Below are 19,515 nucleotides of genomic sequence, written 5' to 3' on the forward strand. Positions count from 1 at the left end.
CCAGTGTTTTAGCTGTTTTTTTTTTTTTTTTTTTTTTTTTTCCCAGTCCTGGGCTTGAGCTCAGGGCCTGAGCACTGTCCTTGGACTTTCTCAAGGCTAGAGCTCTACCACTTGAGCCTCAGCACCACTTCCGGCTTTTTTTCTATGTATGTGGTACCAAGGAATCAGACCCGGGCCTTCATGCATGCTAGGCAAGCACTCTACCATTAGGCCAAACTCCCGGCCCCTTTAGCTGCTTTTTGAATGGGGTCTTAAGATTTTCCTCGACTGACCCGGACTTTGATCTTCTTGTTTGTACTTCCCAAAGAGCTGAACAACAATCTTTTAGGTAGATGATGTCTCGCTCGTGTTTTACCTCAAACCTCATTCTTCCCAGTCATTGCCTCGTAAGTAGCTGAAGTTATAGGCATGCGCTGTCTTACCCTGCCAGAAATGTTGGGTTTTGAGATTTGGTTACCCAGAGCCATGAAATAGGGTACAATGTTCTTCATTGAAGACCTTTTGACTCTTAACATCATCTTGCAAAAAAAACCACAGAAAAAATAATCAAATTATCTTCCCCCTACAGTGGGATAGGTAGATAAAACACGTTAGGCAGAGTTAAGAGGTTTGATTTTATTTTAACTTAGAAAAATAACAGGAGGGGCCGAGAGTTTGGCCTTGTGGTAGAGTGCTTGCCTAGCATGCACGAAGACCCAGATTTGATTCCTCGATACCACATACATGGGGAAAAATAGCCAAAAATGGTGCTGTGGCTCAAGTGGTAGAGCTCTAGCCTTGAGAAAACCCAAGAACAGTGCTCAGACCCTGAGCCCATGCCCAGGACTGGCAAAAAAAAATTATAATAATTATAATAATAATAAAGTAATCAGGAGCAAAACATACACTTAATTTGGTTATGGCATAGAGCTGTTACCATCTGGTTATAAATCCTAATTTAATAAAGAAATATCATGGATACCTCATGAAGTGCTTTCTGGGTCTTCTGCTCTATGAAAGTAAAGTATAACTGGGATGTCTTCCTAAGCAGATCCAGAATAAATTAATCCCAAACGAAGGCAGAGAGCAGGGCTCCCAGACCACTGCCTCCCCTGCCCAGCTTCCTGTCCCCACCCTTCAGTGTGCATGCTGTGAAGCTGCAGTGGACTGGCTGGGAAGATTGTGTCAGAAATGGGGTGGCCCATGACCTATTCATATATAATACAGAAAGTATACATGAGCATTGTACACACATACATACATATGTACATATACGTGTGCCCAAGACTCAACTCATGCCTCTGCACAAGTGGAGTCAGAGTGAGGCCCTCCGTTTCTAGACTGTTCCTAGGTAAAGTCCTGAGAAGGACACTCTCAGCACGGGGACTCTACATAATCGTTGTCCAGTCCCCGGCGGAACCGCGCTGTCAGCGAGCGGCTGATGACAATTACCCGGGGTGCCATGCAGTCCTCCCTGCGGTGCAGAATGTTCCAGATGAGCATGGCAGCTGCCAGGGTGGCCAGCAGACAGGCACCAATGTTCAGGTAGCAAGACCAGGATAGGTTGGTGTAGGGGCCGATTCTGTAGAAGGTCACCAATCCAATGACTAACACAAAGCCTGCAGAGAGAAGACAAGTGTTGTAGAAGGCTGACCCTGAGCAGCAGCTCTGACCAGGGCCCCTGGAAGGCAGACTGCACCCCTCTTCCCAGCCCTATCCTTGGGTGGGAGCTGAGCCACATTGTCTCGGCCCTCTGGGAGCTTGTGGGGCCGGTGGGAACGCTGCTATGGGACACAGCCCCTTCCGGCTGTCTTAGGACTTCCGGGCATCAACACTGCTACTTGTCCACCCCAGGCACGTCCAGCAAGTCATTTTGGTAATTGTTAGATTTGACTTGTATACATGTTCAATCAGTTCAAAGCAAAAGCAAGCATAGATATTTCCTAAATCTTATCTAGAAGCAGACTGGCTTTTCACTTAGTCCAGATTCCTGTTTGTGTGAGTTCTTGCCATGGCTGTGCTCTCAGAGGAAATGGAGATTTCCTCTCCCATCCGTGCAACTCCTCCACTCCAGAAGGACCGCAGGCCCAGGCAGCGAGCCGCTCGGCCCAGGTCTACCTCTTCATGTGTCTGGCTTCCCTCCTCGCTCCTGAGGAGAAGTGTAGATCCAGACCCTGCCTCTCGTCTCTGGGCCCCACCCTCCTGCCGCCACTTCCCCGCTGTCCAGGGCTGGCAGGGAAGCCAGGCGGGGCGCCACAGGATGGGGGTGCCGTTGAGTCAGTAGTTTCACCTTTATGGCTCTCGGAAGGGAGGCAAGTGACTTCATTTAGTTAGTTTTTCCAATATGAAAATCAGGATTTTGCCCATGATGCCAGACACCCAGCCAGAGCTGTAGCCCCAAGAAAGAGGAAGGCAGAGAAAGAGCCGAGCCGCCACGGGCCGCCTGCACATAACAGCTGTGTGTTGGTTACGGGTGCTCCTCTCCCAGGACGCCGCCTCTGCTTTCCTCACAAAACCAAATCATTTGTGGTCCCAGCGTCTGCCCAAGCAGGGCCTGAAAGGGTTGGTTCTTCAGCTTCTAGACTGTTCCATTACAGAGGCTACCCATAGTGGAAGAGCTGAAAAGGCCCATGTGGGCCTTGAGCAGCCCACATTGGAGCCGCCATGTCAGGGGGCTGTGATGACAGTGACTTGCGGTGCCATGCAGGCCTCACTGTGGTGAGGATTGTTCTAGATGGACATGCTCTGTGCTCTCAGGTCAGAGAGCAATGTGGGAAGAGAAGGCAGATGGAGAGACGAGAGGAGCAGAGACAGACACAGAGCCCGGCGTGGGGAGGGGAGGGGAGGCGACGACAGGCTGGACTTGGCCAGGACACAAGCACAGTCGCCTCCTCATCCCTGTCTGTGTAGGAACGGTGAGCTGAGCGCTTGCCTGCGTCGCATTGTTCTGAGCGAAGGTGGTGTCTGTAGTACTTGCAGCTTTTCATGTGTTGGCAAGCTCCTGGCCACTTCCTTCCTGCCGAAGCTGGCGCTCTGTGGCGATGCCACTGGTGGAGAGAAAACTCCTCTGGTAGCGCGCAGCCTGCAGCCCTGGCCTTCGTGGTAGTGGAGTCACGTAACTGCACCGAAAGTGAACGCTCTGGGTATTGTGGTGCCCTGCTTGTCACTCACGTCTCAGGGTAGATTTTTGTCTGCCAAAGCAGTTCCTTATGCTTGTTTCAAGAGCCAGCAGAAGTGAACTGAGGTAGGCTGGGCTCCAAGGGTGTCCACCTCTGCCTTCTAAGACAAGAGGTAGTAATAAGGCAGGGTGTGAGAACAGGCGCAGCACAGGGAGCCAAGGCTGGGCGAGATGTGCCAATAGTGTGAGCAGGCAAGAAGGAATTTGCCTGGGCGGAAGCAACTGGTGCTACCAGGCATCCATCAACCCCTGCCATGGCAGGACTCACTCTTCCTTTTGTTCTCGCTCCCCTTCAGTTGGTACATGTCCTAGAATCCTGAGTGTGTGCGAGTGCATGGGCCTGAACTCAGAGCTTCACGCCCTTGCTTAGCTTTTTGCTTAAGGCTGGTGGTCTGTCACCAGAGCCATGCCTCCAGTTCTGGCTTTTTTGCTGGTCAGCAGAGATGGGAGTCGCTCAGATTTGCCTACTTGAACAGAGATCCCCAAATCTGGGAGTAGCTAGGATGACAGGCGCGAGTCACCAGCACTCCACTCCAATTCCGTGACACCCTCCACCAGAATGGGACACGGTGAAGGAATCTGTCCACAGTCTCGAGGTGATGTGCCGGGCAGGGTCACCCCCACATGGGTCCGCGGTTGGACTCTGGGACAGACATCACTGATGTCAGAAGCGGGGATCTGGAGGAAATGGCTTTCAAGACATTTTCTCTGGAGACCTGGAAGCTTTGAGAACTTGTGGGCTGACCTTGAACCTTCTGGAAAGGACTGACGTGCACTCACGGGGCGGGAGCAAGCACCAAGCACTGGCACACTTAAAGAATGAGTCTGTCCTCCCCAGCGGGGCCGCCCAGGAATGGCCTGGTGTGGCCCATCCCCGTCATCCACGCTGCCATCCTGGCACTGATCAGCCCAGCTACAGCGTGGGTCTGTGATGGGCTCCTGTGGTGGCTGAGACCCAGCGGGCCAGGATCTTGCCAAGTAGCACCACAGGAGAGTCACTCCTGGAGGCCCCAGAGGATACCAGATGGGCACACAGAATGGTCCTGCACACAGCTCAGGCCCAGGCTCAACTCAGCAGCTGCATCTTAGGTCAGAAGAACCTGGGCACTGGCCGCCCTGGTGTGGAAAGGGATCACCTGGACCCTAGGGCCTCCTCTGTGCGGACAGCTCTCTCCCCAGGAGCAGGCCTCCTGAAGCTGGCACTCAGCAAGCACTGCCCCACTAGCTCTCAGATTTCTGAGGATGCTGCCACACCTGACACCTTCACCCACAGCCCTCCTGATCCTCACCGAACACGCTTCCTGTGTCCTCTGTGCATAACGCCACCTGATGCCGCAGAACGTGACCCTGCCCACAGCCGGGCAGCCTGGCCCGGCCTCGTGCTTCTTCTCCTGCCACCTATGGCCCTTAATACTCGGCAACCCAGCCCCTTTCCACGCCTCTGGGTCTTCCTGCTCTGGACTTGTCCTCATGCTGCTCTCCTCCATCCCTGGTACAGTGCAGTCACCTCAGAGTTGCACGCGTTCTCAGCTCTCTCAGGCACTTGGTATCTCTCATTGTCACTCCTTCTGCTTATTTACTCATTGGCGCCCTCGGGCCAGACTCGTGGACCATGGCACTCCTGGCATTCTCAGTAATTCCTGGCTAAGTAGATAACTCCAGGCCACCACAGCGGCGTAAGATGCAGTGAGCCCCTCACGGGCACAGCACCCTGTCCACCACCCACAGCCGAGTCAGGGCTGCATGCAGCGGAGCCTTCCAGAGCCCGTGCAGGGACACATTCATGCTGGGTTGGTTGGCACTCATCAAATGCCAGGGCAGCACTCGGCGTTAGTACAGTACGCAGGTTCACACTGCTTTGCCCTGAGGTAGCTGGCATCCTTCTTGGGGTGAAGATAAAATTGACCACTGTGCCTGGGGCGGGTGGAGGTCCCCGGCTGGGCTCAGCCACACAGAGCCTGCATTTAGCAGGCCCACACTGTAGAGGGAAGTGCAGGGGGGAAGCAACATGTGAGGCAGGCAGCACCCACACCCAGCACCGCGGCCTCTGGGTGGGCTGCTCTCCCGCAGCCTGAGCGAGGGCCTCCTCTGTCCTGACCGAGCATGCCCCGCTTCCTCAGGGCTCAGAAGCAGCCTGGCCACCGGGAAGGACACGGAGCTCGCCCTGCATTCATCCGTACAGCCGGGCATTCATCTGTACTGTGGTCGCTTCCCTGTGTGGCTTTCTTGACATTCTCTTCCCCTCGTACTGGGGCTGGACCTCACACCCACTATAGGTAAACACTCCGTCACTAGAGCACACGCCAACCATTCGCCCATTTTTCTTTCTGTCCATCTGGGGTTGAACTCAGAGCCTGGCACTGTCCCTGAGCCTCTGTGCTCAAGGCCAGCGCTCTACCACTTGAGCCGCAGCGCCACTTCCAGCTTTTTCTGAGTAATTTATTGGAGATAAGAGTCTCACGGATGTTCCTGCCTGGGGTGGCTTTGAACCGTGATCCTCAGACCTCAGCCTCCCGAGGAGCTAGGATTTCAGATGTGAGCCACCAGCACTAGCTCCTTCACTCATTTTTCTAAGATCAGCAAAGAATATTTTTGTTTCTTGCTTGGTCCTGAGGCTCGAGCTCAGAGACTTGCTTTCTCACTCAGCTTATTTGCTCATCTGGCCCTCTGACATTGAAACCGTGCCTCCAGCCTGAATTGTTGCTGATTAATTCGAGATGGAGTCGCAACAACTTTTCCTCCCCAGGCTGGCTTCAAACCTCAGTCCTCCTGAGTAGCTGGGATTACAGGCTGGAGGCCCCATCACCCAGCAGAGTGTACTCTGGTCCCTCCCCGCCATGCTCTCTAGACCCTAATTCAAGTTTCAGAAAGCGTACCTGTTGCTGAGAACACTGGATATGGGAATCAGTTAGGTAAAGAATAGGAATCCCGAGGTGTACCTGTGACCTGGCGTGGCCACCACTATCCTAAAAGTCACGTTGGAAAGTGATAAAGACTGTGGATCACTGCACATGGACACTGCCTTCAGAGCAGGGGTCTGCCTCCCCCATCACAAGCCTTGACCACCACACGCTGGCATCCAGCAGTCTGTGCGTGGCACACCGCCTGTGGCTGACCACCATCTAGGAGCTACTCCAGTAGACAGAGTAGACCCATGACGCAGTACTGCTGTCGCGTTCCACGTGTCTACAGTAAAGAGCGAACGAGCATGGAGGACAAAGACGCCGTGCATCGCTAACCTGGGCTTCCTGTCATCCATGGAAAGGCCGTTGGGGTCTCTGGCTACACGTGCTGTGCTGCAGACTGCTTTCAGCAGCAGCTTTTACTCTCAACCTTCTCTACGGGAAGGTAGGAAGGCTGGAAGGAAGCAGAGGCTGGCCCTCAACTCCGTTCTTGGGTCACTGCTCCTTTTCTCCTCAGTGTCCTTTCCCCTGAACACTTTGCTCCCAAAACATTTTTTTTTTTATTTTTTTGCCAGCCCTGGGGCTTGAGCTCAGGGGCCTGAGCACTGAGCTTGGGCTTCCTCAAGGCTAGAGCTCTACCATGTGAGCCACAGCACCACTTCCGGCTTTTTCTACGTATGTGTTACCTAGATATCGAACCCGGGTCTTCATGTGTGCTATCGGCAAGCACTCTACCACTAGGCCACATTCCCGGCCCCCCAAAACATTTTAGTGATGTAGTCAGTTTGTCCAGAAAACAAATTCTAAAGAAGAGCTTCGGCATACACTGAATTCTGCACGGGGGATGGAGCCCATCTCCACAGAATCACGTTGCCAAAGCAAACAGCCCCTTCCCGTGCGCGGCCCGCAGGGCGGTGTGGATGACAGCGCAGCCAGAGAGCGTCCCTTCCTCCCTCTTCCTGCCTGCCTGCTTCCTGGGGCTTCTGTCACAAGGCCTTCCTTTTGGAATGACACTCAAACATGGCACACAGGTGGCATCAGAGCGAAGACCCTAAAGCTGTCCCGGCCACCAAGGAGCACTGTGCTAGGGTTCATTCGAGGCACCTCTGGGGCTGGCCTTGGTGTGCCAGAACCTGTAAACATGCCCGCTCTCTACTTATCTCACTACTGTTCTTGAAAAACATTCGTTGGAAATCTACCAGAACCTGGCACTGGGCAGATTTTTTTTTTTTAATCAGTTGTGGGGCTTGAACATGGGGCCTGGGCACTGTCCCTGAGCTCTTTTGCTCAAGCCTAGCCCTCAACCACAGTGCTGCTTCCGATTTTCTGGTGGTTCGTTGGAGATGAGTCTCCAGACTTTCTCGCCCAGTCTGACTTGGAACCGCGATCCCCAGATCTCAGCTTCCTGAGTAACTATGACACTGTGCAGATTTTAATCCAAATGGTTCCTCCTTCCCCTCAAGGAGATTCTGGGGTCATTGGAAGGAGGAAGATCCCAGGGAGCCCAAAGCTCTGGGTGGTCTCAGATGGAAAAGGAAGGGAGCAACGTGAGAAGAGGTATGGCTGGGACACAGACCGTCGCTTGCAGACTCAGTAAATAAGAGGGAAGAATGAGTTATCCAGATGAAGCAGGTCTTGCCAAACGTTTCCATGCCAGCCTCTCCAAGTCTTAAGAAAACAACGTTCCCCTTGACCTGTGAGATGCCAGTTCCGGGTTGGGCAGCATCTTCGCACATGAGTTAAGCATCCCTGGGCTTAAGCCTTCCTGTCATGAAAAGAAACTGTACAATTTCCAGAAAAAAGGAGAAGGGAAGCCAGCAGCCGGAGCTGGGAAACGCTTCTGGAAGCTTTTGGCAAAGGTCACCACTGCCAAGAATGTCAGACGCTTTGTGTATATCAACGACTGAATGAGTGCCATGCAACATCTGTTTGCACATGGCTCTGCAAGTCCACGCTGTTAAAACTTTAGGTGCAAGCAGCCCACAATGGACCAGTTCAAGTTCGCCAGTTTGTAGAGAAAAGCTGTATGCATAGCCCAGGGCCTAGGCCTGTTGGCTTCCATCGAAGGAGACCTACTATTGGGAAAAAGGAAGACCTGGATGCCACCAGGAAGGCAACTCTGAATGAAATGTGAGTCAGCTCCCACCCCTCACTTCTTCCCAGGGGGCATTGGGACGGATTGGTGTTTTGTCACGCTGGGGACATCACCGTTTTCCCAAAAGGGCTAGAAAGGGGTTAGATGAACAGTAATGAAAGGGTCTGAAGGAAGGGTGTTTAGAGGGTCTTCAGCTGTCGTTGCCCCCTGAGCTCCTGGGACAAGGACGAGGCCCTGCAGAGCCCAGGGTTCCCCAGGAAGAATGTCACAGACCCTTGCATGGGTCAAGACAAGTGAGACACCAGCACTGACGAAAAGGGGAAGGTGAGGACCTTCCCTGCCCGAGCCAGTGCGTGACTCAAGCGTCCTCACACTGGACTCTGATGGGCAGCAAGACAATGCCGAACGCCTCGGTGATGCCTGTTGAAGATGCAGCTGAGCCGAGCGCAAAGCTCTGCATAGCAGCTCGCTGGCCTCAGCCAGGATTGCGGTTCCTGAGGTGGGGCCTAGTGAGGCTTGGGTAGCAAACAGTAAGTCTCAGGCACCGTCATCGTGAGCACCAGAGGCGCAGGTAGGCAGGTACGGCAGGAGGAACGCTCGCTGGGACAGCTCGCCCACTGTGCATGCGTGCGGGAGAGACCTTACCCACCTGGCATGCATGGCAGGCAAGCCCAGGTTCTGCCTTTGGCAGAGAGGACATGTGTGGATGGTCACTCCTCAGTGCAAGGGGCAGCCAATAGAAATTCTAGGCATAGCTAGTGACAGGCCGGGGCCCATGTACCCAGGCTAGAGGGACTCTTCCAGAAACTCATGGCACATGAGAGAGCTGGGCTTGGGACCCAGGTGGCCTGCCCCAGAGCCAGTGCTCCTCGGAGCTCAGAAGTCCCTATGCTGGCTGGGGCCTCCTAGACGGGGCTCTGCCCGTCCCCCCTGGCCTCTGTGCCACTCCGTGGGAGAGCTTACATTTTCACAGGCCACTTGCCCTGACCTGTTATTCAATGCCACTCTCCGTCTTCGGCCTATCCCACTCGGATCTGTTCCTATGGAGATTGTAGACCATGAACAATGCAGCAGAGAGAAGAGGCCACAAGACAGTAGAAAGTCCTGGAGCGGGCCCTCAGGCCTGGCTGGGCCGTGCCACGCACTCAGTGGCCACGAGGGAGGAGCTAGCACCCACTTGAGCCTGGCACCAGCCTGCTGCCGCAGTCACTGTTGGGTTTCTGAAGCTGTGCATGTGCGTGTGTGTGTGTGTAGACTGTATCCCACAGGGGCCTTAGGAAGGAGAAAACAGCAATGTCCTAATGTGTGTTTTATGCATAGTCTAATGTCATCTACCAAAGAGACAAAAACAAGAGAAGGGGGGCCAGTGCGACCTGCCTCGTGAGGCCTGAATGGCGTTGGCCCCACCCCCACCTTCTCCCCAGGACCCTGGTAGTGCCCCCATGGCTGCAGGCCCTGTCCCCCTGAGAGACAGTGGGCAGCGTCACAGGGAGGGTGTCCAGGCTGGGAGGTGCATGAACGGAGGGACGGGGTGAGGGCAGGTGAGCAGGCAGCTCCCCGTGGCCGTAAACGGGGAGCCCTTTCAGGTGCCGGTTTCCAGGGTTTTCCAGCCCCGACAGTCAGCTCCACAGACTTTCTCCTCCTCTTTTCATCAGCATCTTCTCTCCCCTGCCCGCCCACCTCACCCCAGCACTAGGACTCGAGGTTCACTTGACAACAGGTAATAGCAGGCATTTCCTCGTCCTGTGACAGGACATCCTGGCGCCCCGCAGTCTCTCCCTGGCTTTAAAACAGACCCGAGAACAGGAAAAACCCAGCGCTAAATTTAGCAGTGTGATAGAAGAAAGGCACATAGCTGCTCTCTGTACTGTTTGTCAATGAAACAAGTCTAAACAGGCCAAATGCATTTCCTTTTTGGGCAAAACAGACCTGTCAGTCGCGATGGTCAGGCACAGGGCGGGGAGACAGCCCAGGGAGGAGGGGATGCCCCTCCTAAACATTTGCCCAGGCTGCTGCCTCGTGCTCTGCCATTTTCTGTGATTGCCACTGTCTGAGGATTTCAGGACAGAGACCGGTCCACGTCTTTCAGAGACCGGCCCAGTGAACTCGTGTGCTCCGACGTTCCCCTTCTGGGCAGGCCTTAGCCTCAGCAGCTCAACCGTAGCTACTGGGGAGCTTGTCCCTGGTTTTATTTCTTGTAATGCATTACTTGGAAGCAACTCAGCCTTCTCCTGAAACAAGGTTGCAGGAGGCAAGTGATGAGTCCCAACACGCCAGACCTACACTAGTTCTCTAAGGACTCCACGTGACAGGCCCTGGCAGCTCACTCCTGTCAACCCACCTACTCAGGAGGCTGAGACCTGAGAACTGTGGTTCACAGCCAGTCCAGGAGAGAAAGTCCATGAGACGCTCATCTCCAGTCAAACTACTCAGAAAAAAGCTGAAAGTGGAACTGTGGCTCAAGAGCTAGAACCGTAGCCTTGAGCAGAAGCAGCTCAGGGACAGTGACCAGTCCATGATTTCAAGCCCCAGAATACGCACAACACCAACAGAAAGACACGGACAGGGAAATTGGATTATCCTGATAGGAGTTGCTTTCAAAATGAACATCTGTTACTTTTGTGCCTCTACACTGGTACGTTTTTATTTTCTTTTATGTATTTTTATTTTTTGGTCTGAGACCAGAACTCAGATGTTTTCACTCATTAGCTAACAAGCTACCAACTAAGCCACGCCTCCAACCCCGAGTGTGGAGCTTTATAGACCCAGCTTTTCCAATCGGGCTTTCAAAATCTTCCATTTCCTCCTCGAAGGGATGGAAATTCAGAGGGTCACATGTGATGGAGTGAGTCCCAAGGCCTCAAAAAGACTAAGGAAAGCTGTTTTGTGGCCTTTGGGTCAGTAGAGGGCAAAGTGAGTAAATTTCCTCCACGTGTCTGATGCCTGGAATAGACGGGACACGATCAACCCCCTCAAGTCGGGGAGGCAGGACGGGTGGACCCACCCTTGCGCCCCCTCCCCCACATTCATCCTGGTGGTCGGTAGGGGGGCGGGGCATCCCCCTGCTCTTCACGGGGGTCCCCAGTCCTCTGATCAGCCGCCGGGAAGTGACTTGACCAGGGCCACACCGCCGTGCTATTTATTCCTAGTGCTCGGAGAGCAGGTTTCCTGCTTCCCACCCGGGAACAGCCAGCCTGGGAATTCCTGCCAGCCCCATTCTGGAAACTGCCATTTCTCAAGAAAGATAAGAGCCTAGGATCCATTATTCCTCGAATGATTCACTTCGGACTTCTGTCATTTCCTCCGAGGGAAGTGTACATTCAAGCCTGGAAAAGCCTGCTCTTCTACCCCAAGGCAGGAAGGAAGGCAGAGGAAAGACAGACGAGGTAGCTGACAGCACCCCACGCCCAGCCCTGAGCCCCCAAAGAGGGCGCCGCAAGCCCCCTCACACTTGGGTCACAGTGAACGGCTGCCACGGCTTCCGTTTGTGCCTCGTTTCAGGCGGTGGCAGCCCTCGTCCTCATTTAAAACAACCCATGCCACCTTTTCCCCCAGGCCTCCAGGCTGGGGAGAGGACGGCAGCTCCAGGTCCAGGGGAAGCCATCTGCTCTCTGCTGACCCAAAGCCAGACTTCCTGGCCTCCCTCTAGGACTCCCTCGGTGCTTGCCCCGTGGCTCAGGGAGGGCAGGCTGTGGTCGGCAACTGTGTTTGCCGCCAGAATAGGAGTCTATGCAGCCTGCTAGCATCTTCTCCTGCTGTCTGTACTGCTCATGAGAAGAAGCCTGTGCCAACCCCAAGCAGAATCCCTAGGAGCCATGTCTATGACCTCCCCTGGGCCTGGGCCTGTCAGGGCTGGGTCAGGCTGGAGTCTCCCCATCGCCCCTGCCGGTCCAGCACGGGCTGACCCCCCCCCAGCTACTTCAGCCTGGCCATGGGGGCCTGAACCGCAGTCAGCCCAACTGTAAATGGAGAAGAAGCCGAGCGCCAGGGGCTCACACCATCACCCTAACTTCCTCAGAGGCCAGGATCTGAGGGTCATGGTTCCAAGCCAGCCCGGGCAGGAAGTCCCTAAGCACATTATCAAAGAGCTGGAAGTGGAGCTGTGGCACACGTGGTAGAGGGCCAGCCTGGAGCGCCACGGCTCGGGAATCCAGCTCCGACCCTGCGTTCAAACCGCGGAACGCCACCAAAGAAATCACGAGTTACCGCGGAAAAGGATGTGGCGGATGAAAGCTGTGTTTCTGCCCCTCTTCCATCCTAGCCCTCAGGCAGTGGCCTGTGGCATCTGCCTGCGGCCACACGTGCAAGACAAGCCCAACACCACCCCCTGGCCACTTAGGGTCACAGGACCCCTGCGACAGCAAGAGAGCTCTAGCAGGTCTGTGGCCTCTCTGGCCACAGCACAGCCGTTCTCCCTGGCCCGGGTACTTACTTGCCAGCTGGAACGCAGCGGCCATCGCTTCTTCCCAGCACTGGGACTCTGGTGACACCAGGGGTCGGCCGGTCAGCCCCAGGACAAAGGCGAGCTGACCCACGGCGAGGGCGGCCGTAGCCACCATGTTGCATGCACGCATCATGTCGAACTGCACTGCAGGCGAGAGGAAGCCGGTGGTGAGGGGGGCTGTCGGCCAGCGTGCCCCGTCGGGGGGAGGCCAGCCAGCGGCAGGGCCCATCACACCTGGGTCTGCTGAGCCCAGGCTCTGACCACACTCCCCCCCCCCCCGGCACCCCACATGCACGTGCCGCCTGTGCTCGTGTCCCCCGCGGTGGTCTCGGGAGAGTGGCTAGGGAGGACGGCAAAAGTGGTGGAGACGTGAGAGAGGAGAATGTGTGTCTGGCAGAGAAACTTCTCTTCAGTTCCACCTCTCAGCAAGGCCTGTGCTACACTTTGGAGGGATGGGGTCACCCCAGCTTGCCACTGCTCCCCAGCTCGCATCACTCCGGGACAACCACCATGAGAGCGTGGCTCAGGCCTGCTAGAGACATTTGGGGGCCCTCGGAGCAGGGGTAGGGCTCCCCCACACTCCAGTCAATGCTCATGCCCAGCCTAGGTTCAGAAAAGGATGTGAGGTGCGTGGCAGACTAGAGACACAGCAAGGAGCTGGCAGGAAAATCCTCCGTGACCCTCTCAGCAAAGACCCAGTGTGACGTGGGAGGGGTATCGGGGCCTGGACAGGACCAGCCTAGGATCCACCCTTCCCTGCTCCAGTCCAGGACAGAGGACTCTGACCAGCTTAGAATGTCATGGAGCAGCCTGTACGTTCCTTAGCCAGTGGCCTGTGTTGAGTGTGTGGCCCTGTGTAACATGCAGTGTCTCCACCAGGTGGCTGTGGTGGGGCCTCACCGTGGAGCCCTGTGACCTGTCATGTACCTTCCCACCCCACCTGAGGATGGCGTTGTCAGCCAGCCCCCGGCCGACGTGCTGCAGGGTTCACAGAATGCCAGCCCAGGTGTGAGGGGCATCGCATTTGTCTGACTGGCCCCCAGAGGGATGAGTTGTGAACCGGCCTGGGCCATGTTTCCAGGACAGGCTTGCAGGCAGCAGCAGGTGGCAGGCCATCTGGCAGGCCAGGGTACAGGTGTACACAGGCCCAGGCCTGTGTTCCTGAGCAGCCTCTGCCAGGAAGAACTGTGAGAATCCCATTCAGCATGGAGGGATCTAGCCTCAGTGTCTCTGCCTGTGACACATGGGTGGACCTGGGATCAAGACCTAGAGCCGGCCACCGTTCAGAGGTGAGGGAGACACCGTGAGACCCCTAAGCCAGCTAAGCCTCATCTCAGCCTCGTGGCGCTCTCCGAGGCCGGCGCTACCCCTTCCTGACAGGCGCGATCTGCCCTTGAGCTTCCGTGGTATTTCGCAGTAGAGACCAGGGTGCCTGTGCGTGGGTGTGGGAGTCGTCTGGGGAACCGGCTCAGCAGCTGATGCATCGCTGTTCCACATGACATGCACCGTGGCTATTGGTTACTTATGCCCTCTTTCTTCCCTCCCTCCATCCCAAACGCCACCAGTGGGCGACTGGGGAGGGAGGCATGAGAGGGGCGGGGCAGCACCCTGCGCCCCCCCCAGGCTCTGACCATGGAAATGAAGTCAGAAGTCGCCCTTCTAGTTCAGTGTACGCGTTCTAACTATCCCAACCAAGGAAAACTCTTTGCTCCACGTGATTAGTGTGCCCTGCAGAGAGGCACAGGACAAACTGGGCCCAGAGGAAGAGTGTGGCCTTGTTCCCCGGCAGGGGTGGGGCAGAGCCTGGCAGCTCTGTCCCTGTCCCTGTCCCTGTCCCCGGGATGCAGCCCCCTTCCCCCCACCAAGACGACAGAAACACAGGCAGACTCACATTTGACGGTGCCTCGAGACTCCTGGAAGCCCACCGACTCAGAGCCCCAGCCCAGCGCCTCACAGTCGTGCGCCTCCTCGTGCTCAGCCTTGGCCCCGGGGCTCGAGGCCCCTCGGCCCCTGTCCACCAGCCAGCAGGACTTCCACAGCCCCACGCTCCGCTTGCGCCCGTCCTCCAGGGTCTGGCACACCCAGTTGGGGGTGAAGGCAGCCGCGTTGTTGAGGACGAGCGAGACCAGGGCCACCAGCGCGGCGGTGGCCACGAGTTTCTGGACAGTCATGGCAGACTGCGGGAGTGGCGCGTTCACCTCGGAGAAAAGCCCAAGTCCCAGCCAGCTGCTGCGTGCGCGGGGGGAGCCGCTGCTGCTAGGGGAAGCTAGAGGACATCGCCGCTCATTCTCGGTGGCCAGGCGCCCCCACGTCGGAGGTGTGGAGAGAAGCCCATGGGACGGGTCCAGGTGAGCTGCCCGCGGCCCTGCCTTATCCTCCCTCCTGAACCTGGAGCAGGGCCAGGCCTGTGCTGAAGCCGGGCACAAGGAGGCCCATCCCAGGGAGAAAACGGAGACACAAGCGAGAATCCAGAGTTGTGAGTGTGCCGTCCCCCCGGGGAGCGGAGGCCAGGGAGGCGGCGGCCACAGCGCCTCTTCTGTCCTGCAGCAGTGGAAAGCAGAGTTACTCAAGAGGCGGGCACGCACAGCGTGGGAACAGGCCGGCTCCCGCTCCCAGCAGCTGGCCCAGCGAGCCCCCTCCAAGCGGAACTCGGAGAGCAGTGGGGGCTCAGCCGCCTCTCCCTCCGCTGCCCCGGCCCCAGCCTGCTGCCTCCACCACCAGGTCCTGGAAATAGCAGAGCGTCGGCTGCAGCAAGTGTGTGTGTGTGTGTGTGTGTGCGCGCGCCTGTGTGCACACGGGCCTGCGTTTCCTCCGTGTCTCAGCAGAGAGGAAATGGTTGTTTTTGAGGCTGTTTTTGGTGAGCTGGAGGGCGTCGCCAACTGCAACAAATAGCAGCCCTGCAGAGCCAGACACGAACAGGATGCGTTTCCTGATGGGAAAGGCCTGGGAGACTGGTGGGCCCACCCTCCCCTCCCCTCCCCTCCCCTCCCCTCCCTGCCCTGCCCGCTGGGGGTGCTGGCTGGGACAGTCGGCCCCCACTGGTCTCTCCTGAGCCTGGCCAGCTGCAGAAGCAGCTCCTGGAGCCTATGGTGGACTTCAGACGTGGCAGGCGGGCAGGAGCCAGGCACCCAGCCACCCCTGGGTGCACACACCTGGGTTATGACCCAGGCAGGGCTTTTTGGTTTTTGTTTTAGATGGCACTGGGGATTGAACTTAGAGCCCCTTACTCATCAGGTAGGCGCTCAGTCATTCGAGGAACAGAGATCTGTTGCCAGCTAGCTCCTCAGATGTTAGAACACAGCCTTTGGGCATTTCCCATGGCCAGGTACATGCCCCGAAGCCCCTCATTTCCCAGGATTGGCCCCCCAGTCACATGTCCATGTGTGAGATCAGTGCTGACCACTCCTGGCCGGTGGTGGGTGACTTGTTTCCCTAGGGATTTACCTGTTGTAGGATTTTCCCCCTGGCCGTTCTACCCAGGCCGGCTTCTTTCCACTGTCCGTTCTCTCTGAGCCCGAGGGAAAGTGATCTTTGTTACGGGCCGCTCCGTGTAGCACCGAAAACCTGACAAGGAGTGCCGGGTGTCCACCCAGGAAGCTGAGCCCCGGATGATCAACCTCCAATCCCAGCTAGCCCACAAAATGTCGGACTGGAGGAACCAGAAAGCGAGGCCCCTGAGCTCAAGCCTGGGTGCTGGCATGAAACAAGGCGAAGGAAGAGACAAAGGAGGGGGGAGAGAGGAAGAAGAAGACCCCACACCACCACCCTAGCCACAGCTGCTCCACATCACTCCCTCCTCAGGAAGATGTGGGGTTTGACATCTCGTCTCTAATACTCTGTTCCTAAGCACAGATGGCTTTAAGTCGTTTGCCTTTCGGTAGCTACTGAACGGCTGCTATCCAGTGAAATGGAAGCCAACCTTTCTTTTTAGATGAAGCCTCACTCTGCTGCCCAGGTGTCTCAGCCTCCGGAGAAGCTGGGACTCCAGGCCACCTTGCTGGGCTATGAGACCTTCGCAAGGCCTCCGTCAGCCCCTGTCCCTGGAAGGGACATCAGAGCCCCAGCACCCTCCCCCAGCCTGCCCTGCACCCTGTGCTGCTCCTGCCGAGCCAGGGGACCCGGACCCTCAGTCAGCTGGCTGGCCGGAAGGCTGGAGGACGGCAGGGAGCGTAAGAGCAGTTACCGTCCCTCCCTGGGGAGTGACCGTCCTCAGAACCCAGGGTTCTCGTGTGACCTTGGAGAGGCCTCCCACCTGGGGGCCTGATGCCCAGCCAGGGCCCCCGCTCCTTCCTGTGCCGCCTGCTCTCTGCTGTCTTTGGCAGTGCCTTGCATTCCAAGTCTGATTGCAGCCCCTACCCTGAGACACAAGGAGCACCATGGCAGGGGAGCTGATGGCACGGGAGCACTGTGACCAGGGCAGTCCCGGGTCCCCTGACTGCCTGATGGAGGACACAACCCGCTGCACTTCTGCAGAGAGCCTGGGCCCCTCTCAAGCCTCCCCCTCCCCCCCACCGCCTGTGGCCACATCTGCTTCTGATTTCAGGCTGATGAAGGACAGATGTGGTCATTCCTCGCAGACGCTTGGACAACAGGAAACTCTCAAGACTTGGACGGGACTCGAGGGTGTTCACTTCTTGGAATTTATATGAGACGCACAGTCCCGACCTCCACCCTGGAGTGTGAGCTAAACCCGGGCCTGGCAGGCTCTGCGTGGAATGCTGGGAATTGCGTGGGGGTTGAGGCCATCTTGAGCTGGAAGGCAGCTGCAGAGCCCAGGGTGCGGGCGGCGGGCAGCCACTCCCCTGGGTCCAGGCTACTCCAGCAGGCCTGGACTCAGCTGGGGAGTGAAATGGGCCTTCATCCTGGCCTTCCGCCTGCCCTCTCAGGGGATCAGACAGGCAAGAGCACTCTGCTGGAGGGGATCAAAGGAGCCTCGGGCCTCCTGCCAGCTGCTCCTGCCCGCAACGCAGCCCTGCGCTTTCCAGCATGGACACCGGCCAGAAGAAAGGAAGCTACTCTAGCAAGAAAGAGGCAAGGCGGCGGCCTGGCCCCCAGACCTCTGGAGATGGTTCTGTCTCTGTTACCATCTTTGGCAGAGATGGTAAAGAACTCCTCAGTCGTATGTTGTCACCAATGATGTGGCCACGAGTGCCTGATGCCTGGTTCGCAGCCAGTCCCGGAAGGCAGCTGCCACGCAGGGCGCCCGAGAAGGCCCATTGCAGATGTGCCACGGAGCACGCTGACACTGCCAAGATTCCAGACTCGAGCTGGCCTCTTCACCCTCACAGCCAGTTGCTCTCAGCCCTGTAGGGACACCCAGGCTTACCCTTGGGAACCGTCCTCATTAAACCAGCATTTTAGCAGAGAGAGGCAGGCTTGGCGTTTGTGTGGGGAGGCAAACCAGAGTGCCTGTGCTACTGGCCATGGCACTGGCACTGAGCAGAGCAGGCGCCGGGGACCTCCGAGGCCCTGGAGCCCAGGCACCGGATTCCAAAGCCCAAGGATGTGGCCTGCCGCCTGGAGAGAAGACAGGCACCGGGACTGGCACCCCGTGCCACTTGTCACTTCACCACGGCAGTTCTTCCATGTGTCCTAGATACTGTGGGCCAGCTGATGAGGAGCCACCGTCTCTAGGGAAGGCTGTAGACGCCCCCCACAGACTGGTCCCAGCTCGGGTTTAGGGAGACATGTTTGCCCGTTCCCAGCCCAGTGCCACATGGCATGTCCACGCCTGCCCTCCCAGCTCCCCACAACACACATCTACCGAACAAACCCGTTGTGGTGGGACCCAGGCACAGCTGAAACATGTTCAAGAAAGGCGACGGGGAAGTGTGGCCTCAGTCCCAGCCACCACGGTGGCGTCCTCCCTGGGCAGAGCCCCGTCCAGGCCTCCCCGCTGCAGCTCTTGCTCTGGTTCCAGCCATGTTGGGGGTCCTGAGGTCATGGCGATGCATACCTGTCATGGGACGTCCGCCTTCTCTGGAGAACCACCTGTCCCCACCCTCCTGGGGCGGGCAGTGGGAAAACACCCTGCCCCTCACTCACCAGGACAGTGGCCGCTTCTCATGGGCCTCCGTCCTCCTATGTCCCTTAGTGCACCAAATCTGTGAGACAGCCCTGCTCTACCTCCAGAGAGAGGAGGCTGCCCCCGCCAGGCCTTATCTGGAGAGTGGCTGGAATGCGATAGGAGGGAGAAACCATCAGACATACACTCTTGCCTGCATCTCCTGAGCCCCAGGGCCACTCCCAGGATCTGCTGTGTGTGTGTGTGTGTGTGTGCGCGCGCATGTGCACATGCATGTGCAATGCTGCAGTGTTAGGGTCTGGATGGCTCATACCTGTAATCCCAGCTACTCAGGAGGTGGAAATCAGGAAGACGAACCAATAATTTTTTTTGTTCTGGCTTCTTTTGCTCAAGGTTAGCCCTCTGCCACTTGAGCCACAGAGCCACTTTTGGCTTTTTCTGTGCCTGTGGTACTGAGAAAAACAACCCAGGGCTTCCTGCATGCTAGGCAACACTCTGCCACTAGGCCACGCTCCCAGCCCCTCAAAATCCTTGCTTGGTGTGCATCTATGATCCCAGCTGTTCAGAAGGCCTTAGGTGGGAAGGTTGTCCAAGATTGTCTAAAATCGACTGAGGCAGAGAAAGCGCTGGGATGTGGTTCCGTGGTGGAGTGCCTGCCTAGCAACTGAGACCCTGAGTTCAAACCCATATTGCCCAAAATTTAAGTCAATAAGAATAATGATCACAGTTCCAGGCCAGCCTGGGCAGAAAGACCCGTGGAGCTCTGTCTCAGCGTGTGGCCCAGGTCACCCCAAGCACACACCCCACCCCCGGCCTTTCCTCAGGGAATTCATGAGAGGCACAAAGCTTCAGGACAGGGTGCCTCCCCCGGCCTCGCTCCCCTCCAGGTCC

The 19,515-nt window shown here is 57.0% G+C and overlaps 2 protein-coding genes and 1 long non-coding RNA gene across 4 annotated transcripts in view; 1 reads left to right on the forward strand and 2 right to left on the reverse strand.

The window, feature by feature from the left end:
- The window catches only part of Ift140 (intraflagellar transport 140), a 49,638-nt gene that overhangs the window by 22,829 nt on the left and 7,294 nt on the right, over positions 1 to 19,515 (forward strand). The window lies entirely within an intron of this gene.
- Tmem204 (transmembrane protein 204) lies at positions 601 to 15,333 on the reverse strand. 2 transcript variants are annotated; one of them, XM_090324755.1, is made up of 3 exons: positions 14,491 to 15,333; positions 12,588 to 12,738; positions 601 to 1,598 (listed from the first exon to the last, which is right to left on the reverse strand). In XM_090324755.1, the coding sequence occupies exons 1-3, from the start codon at positions 14,768 to 14,770 to the stop codon at positions 1,316 to 1,318; spliced, it is 714 nt and encodes a 237-aa protein (XP_090180881.1). In that variant the 5' UTR covers positions 14,771 to 15,333; the 3' UTR covers positions 601 to 1,315. The 2 variants fall into 2 exon arrangements, with proteins under 2 accessions (XP_090180881.1, XP_090180882.1); XM_090324756.1 differs by having other exon boundaries at positions 12,588 to 12,743.
- LOC150042355 (uncharacterized) lies at positions 17,226 to 18,878 on the reverse strand. Its single transcript, XR_016533639.1, has 2 exons — positions 18,645 to 18,878; positions 17,226 to 17,903 (listed from the first exon to the last, which is right to left on the reverse strand). It is a non-coding gene; the product is annotated as an uncharacterized LOC150042355 (long non-coding RNA).

This window comes from Megascapheus bottae, chromosome 36 (genome assembly GCF_031878675.1).
Source record: "Megascapheus bottae isolate mThoBot1 chromosome 36, mThoBot2.hap1, whole genome shotgun sequence".
In the NCBI taxonomy this organism is placed as follows: domain Eukaryota; kingdom Metazoa; phylum Chordata; class Mammalia; order Rodentia; family Geomyidae; genus Megascapheus; species Megascapheus bottae.

Bases quoted from the DNA above. Each gene is read 5' to 3' on its own strand.
- Tmem204 (XM_090324755.1), bottom strand. From the start codon at position 14,770: ATGACTGTCCAGAAACTCGTGGCCACCGCCGCGCTGGTGGCCCTGGTC. The intron at 12,739-14,490 runs GTGAGTCTGCCT...CCTGCAGTGCAG, and splicing joins GTCTCGAGGCACCGTCAAAT to TTCGACATGATGCGTGCATG. The intron at 1,599-12,587 runs GTAAGTACCCGG...TTCTCTCTGCAG, and splicing joins CGCTGCGTTCCAGCTGGCAA to GCTTTGTGTTAGTCATTGGA.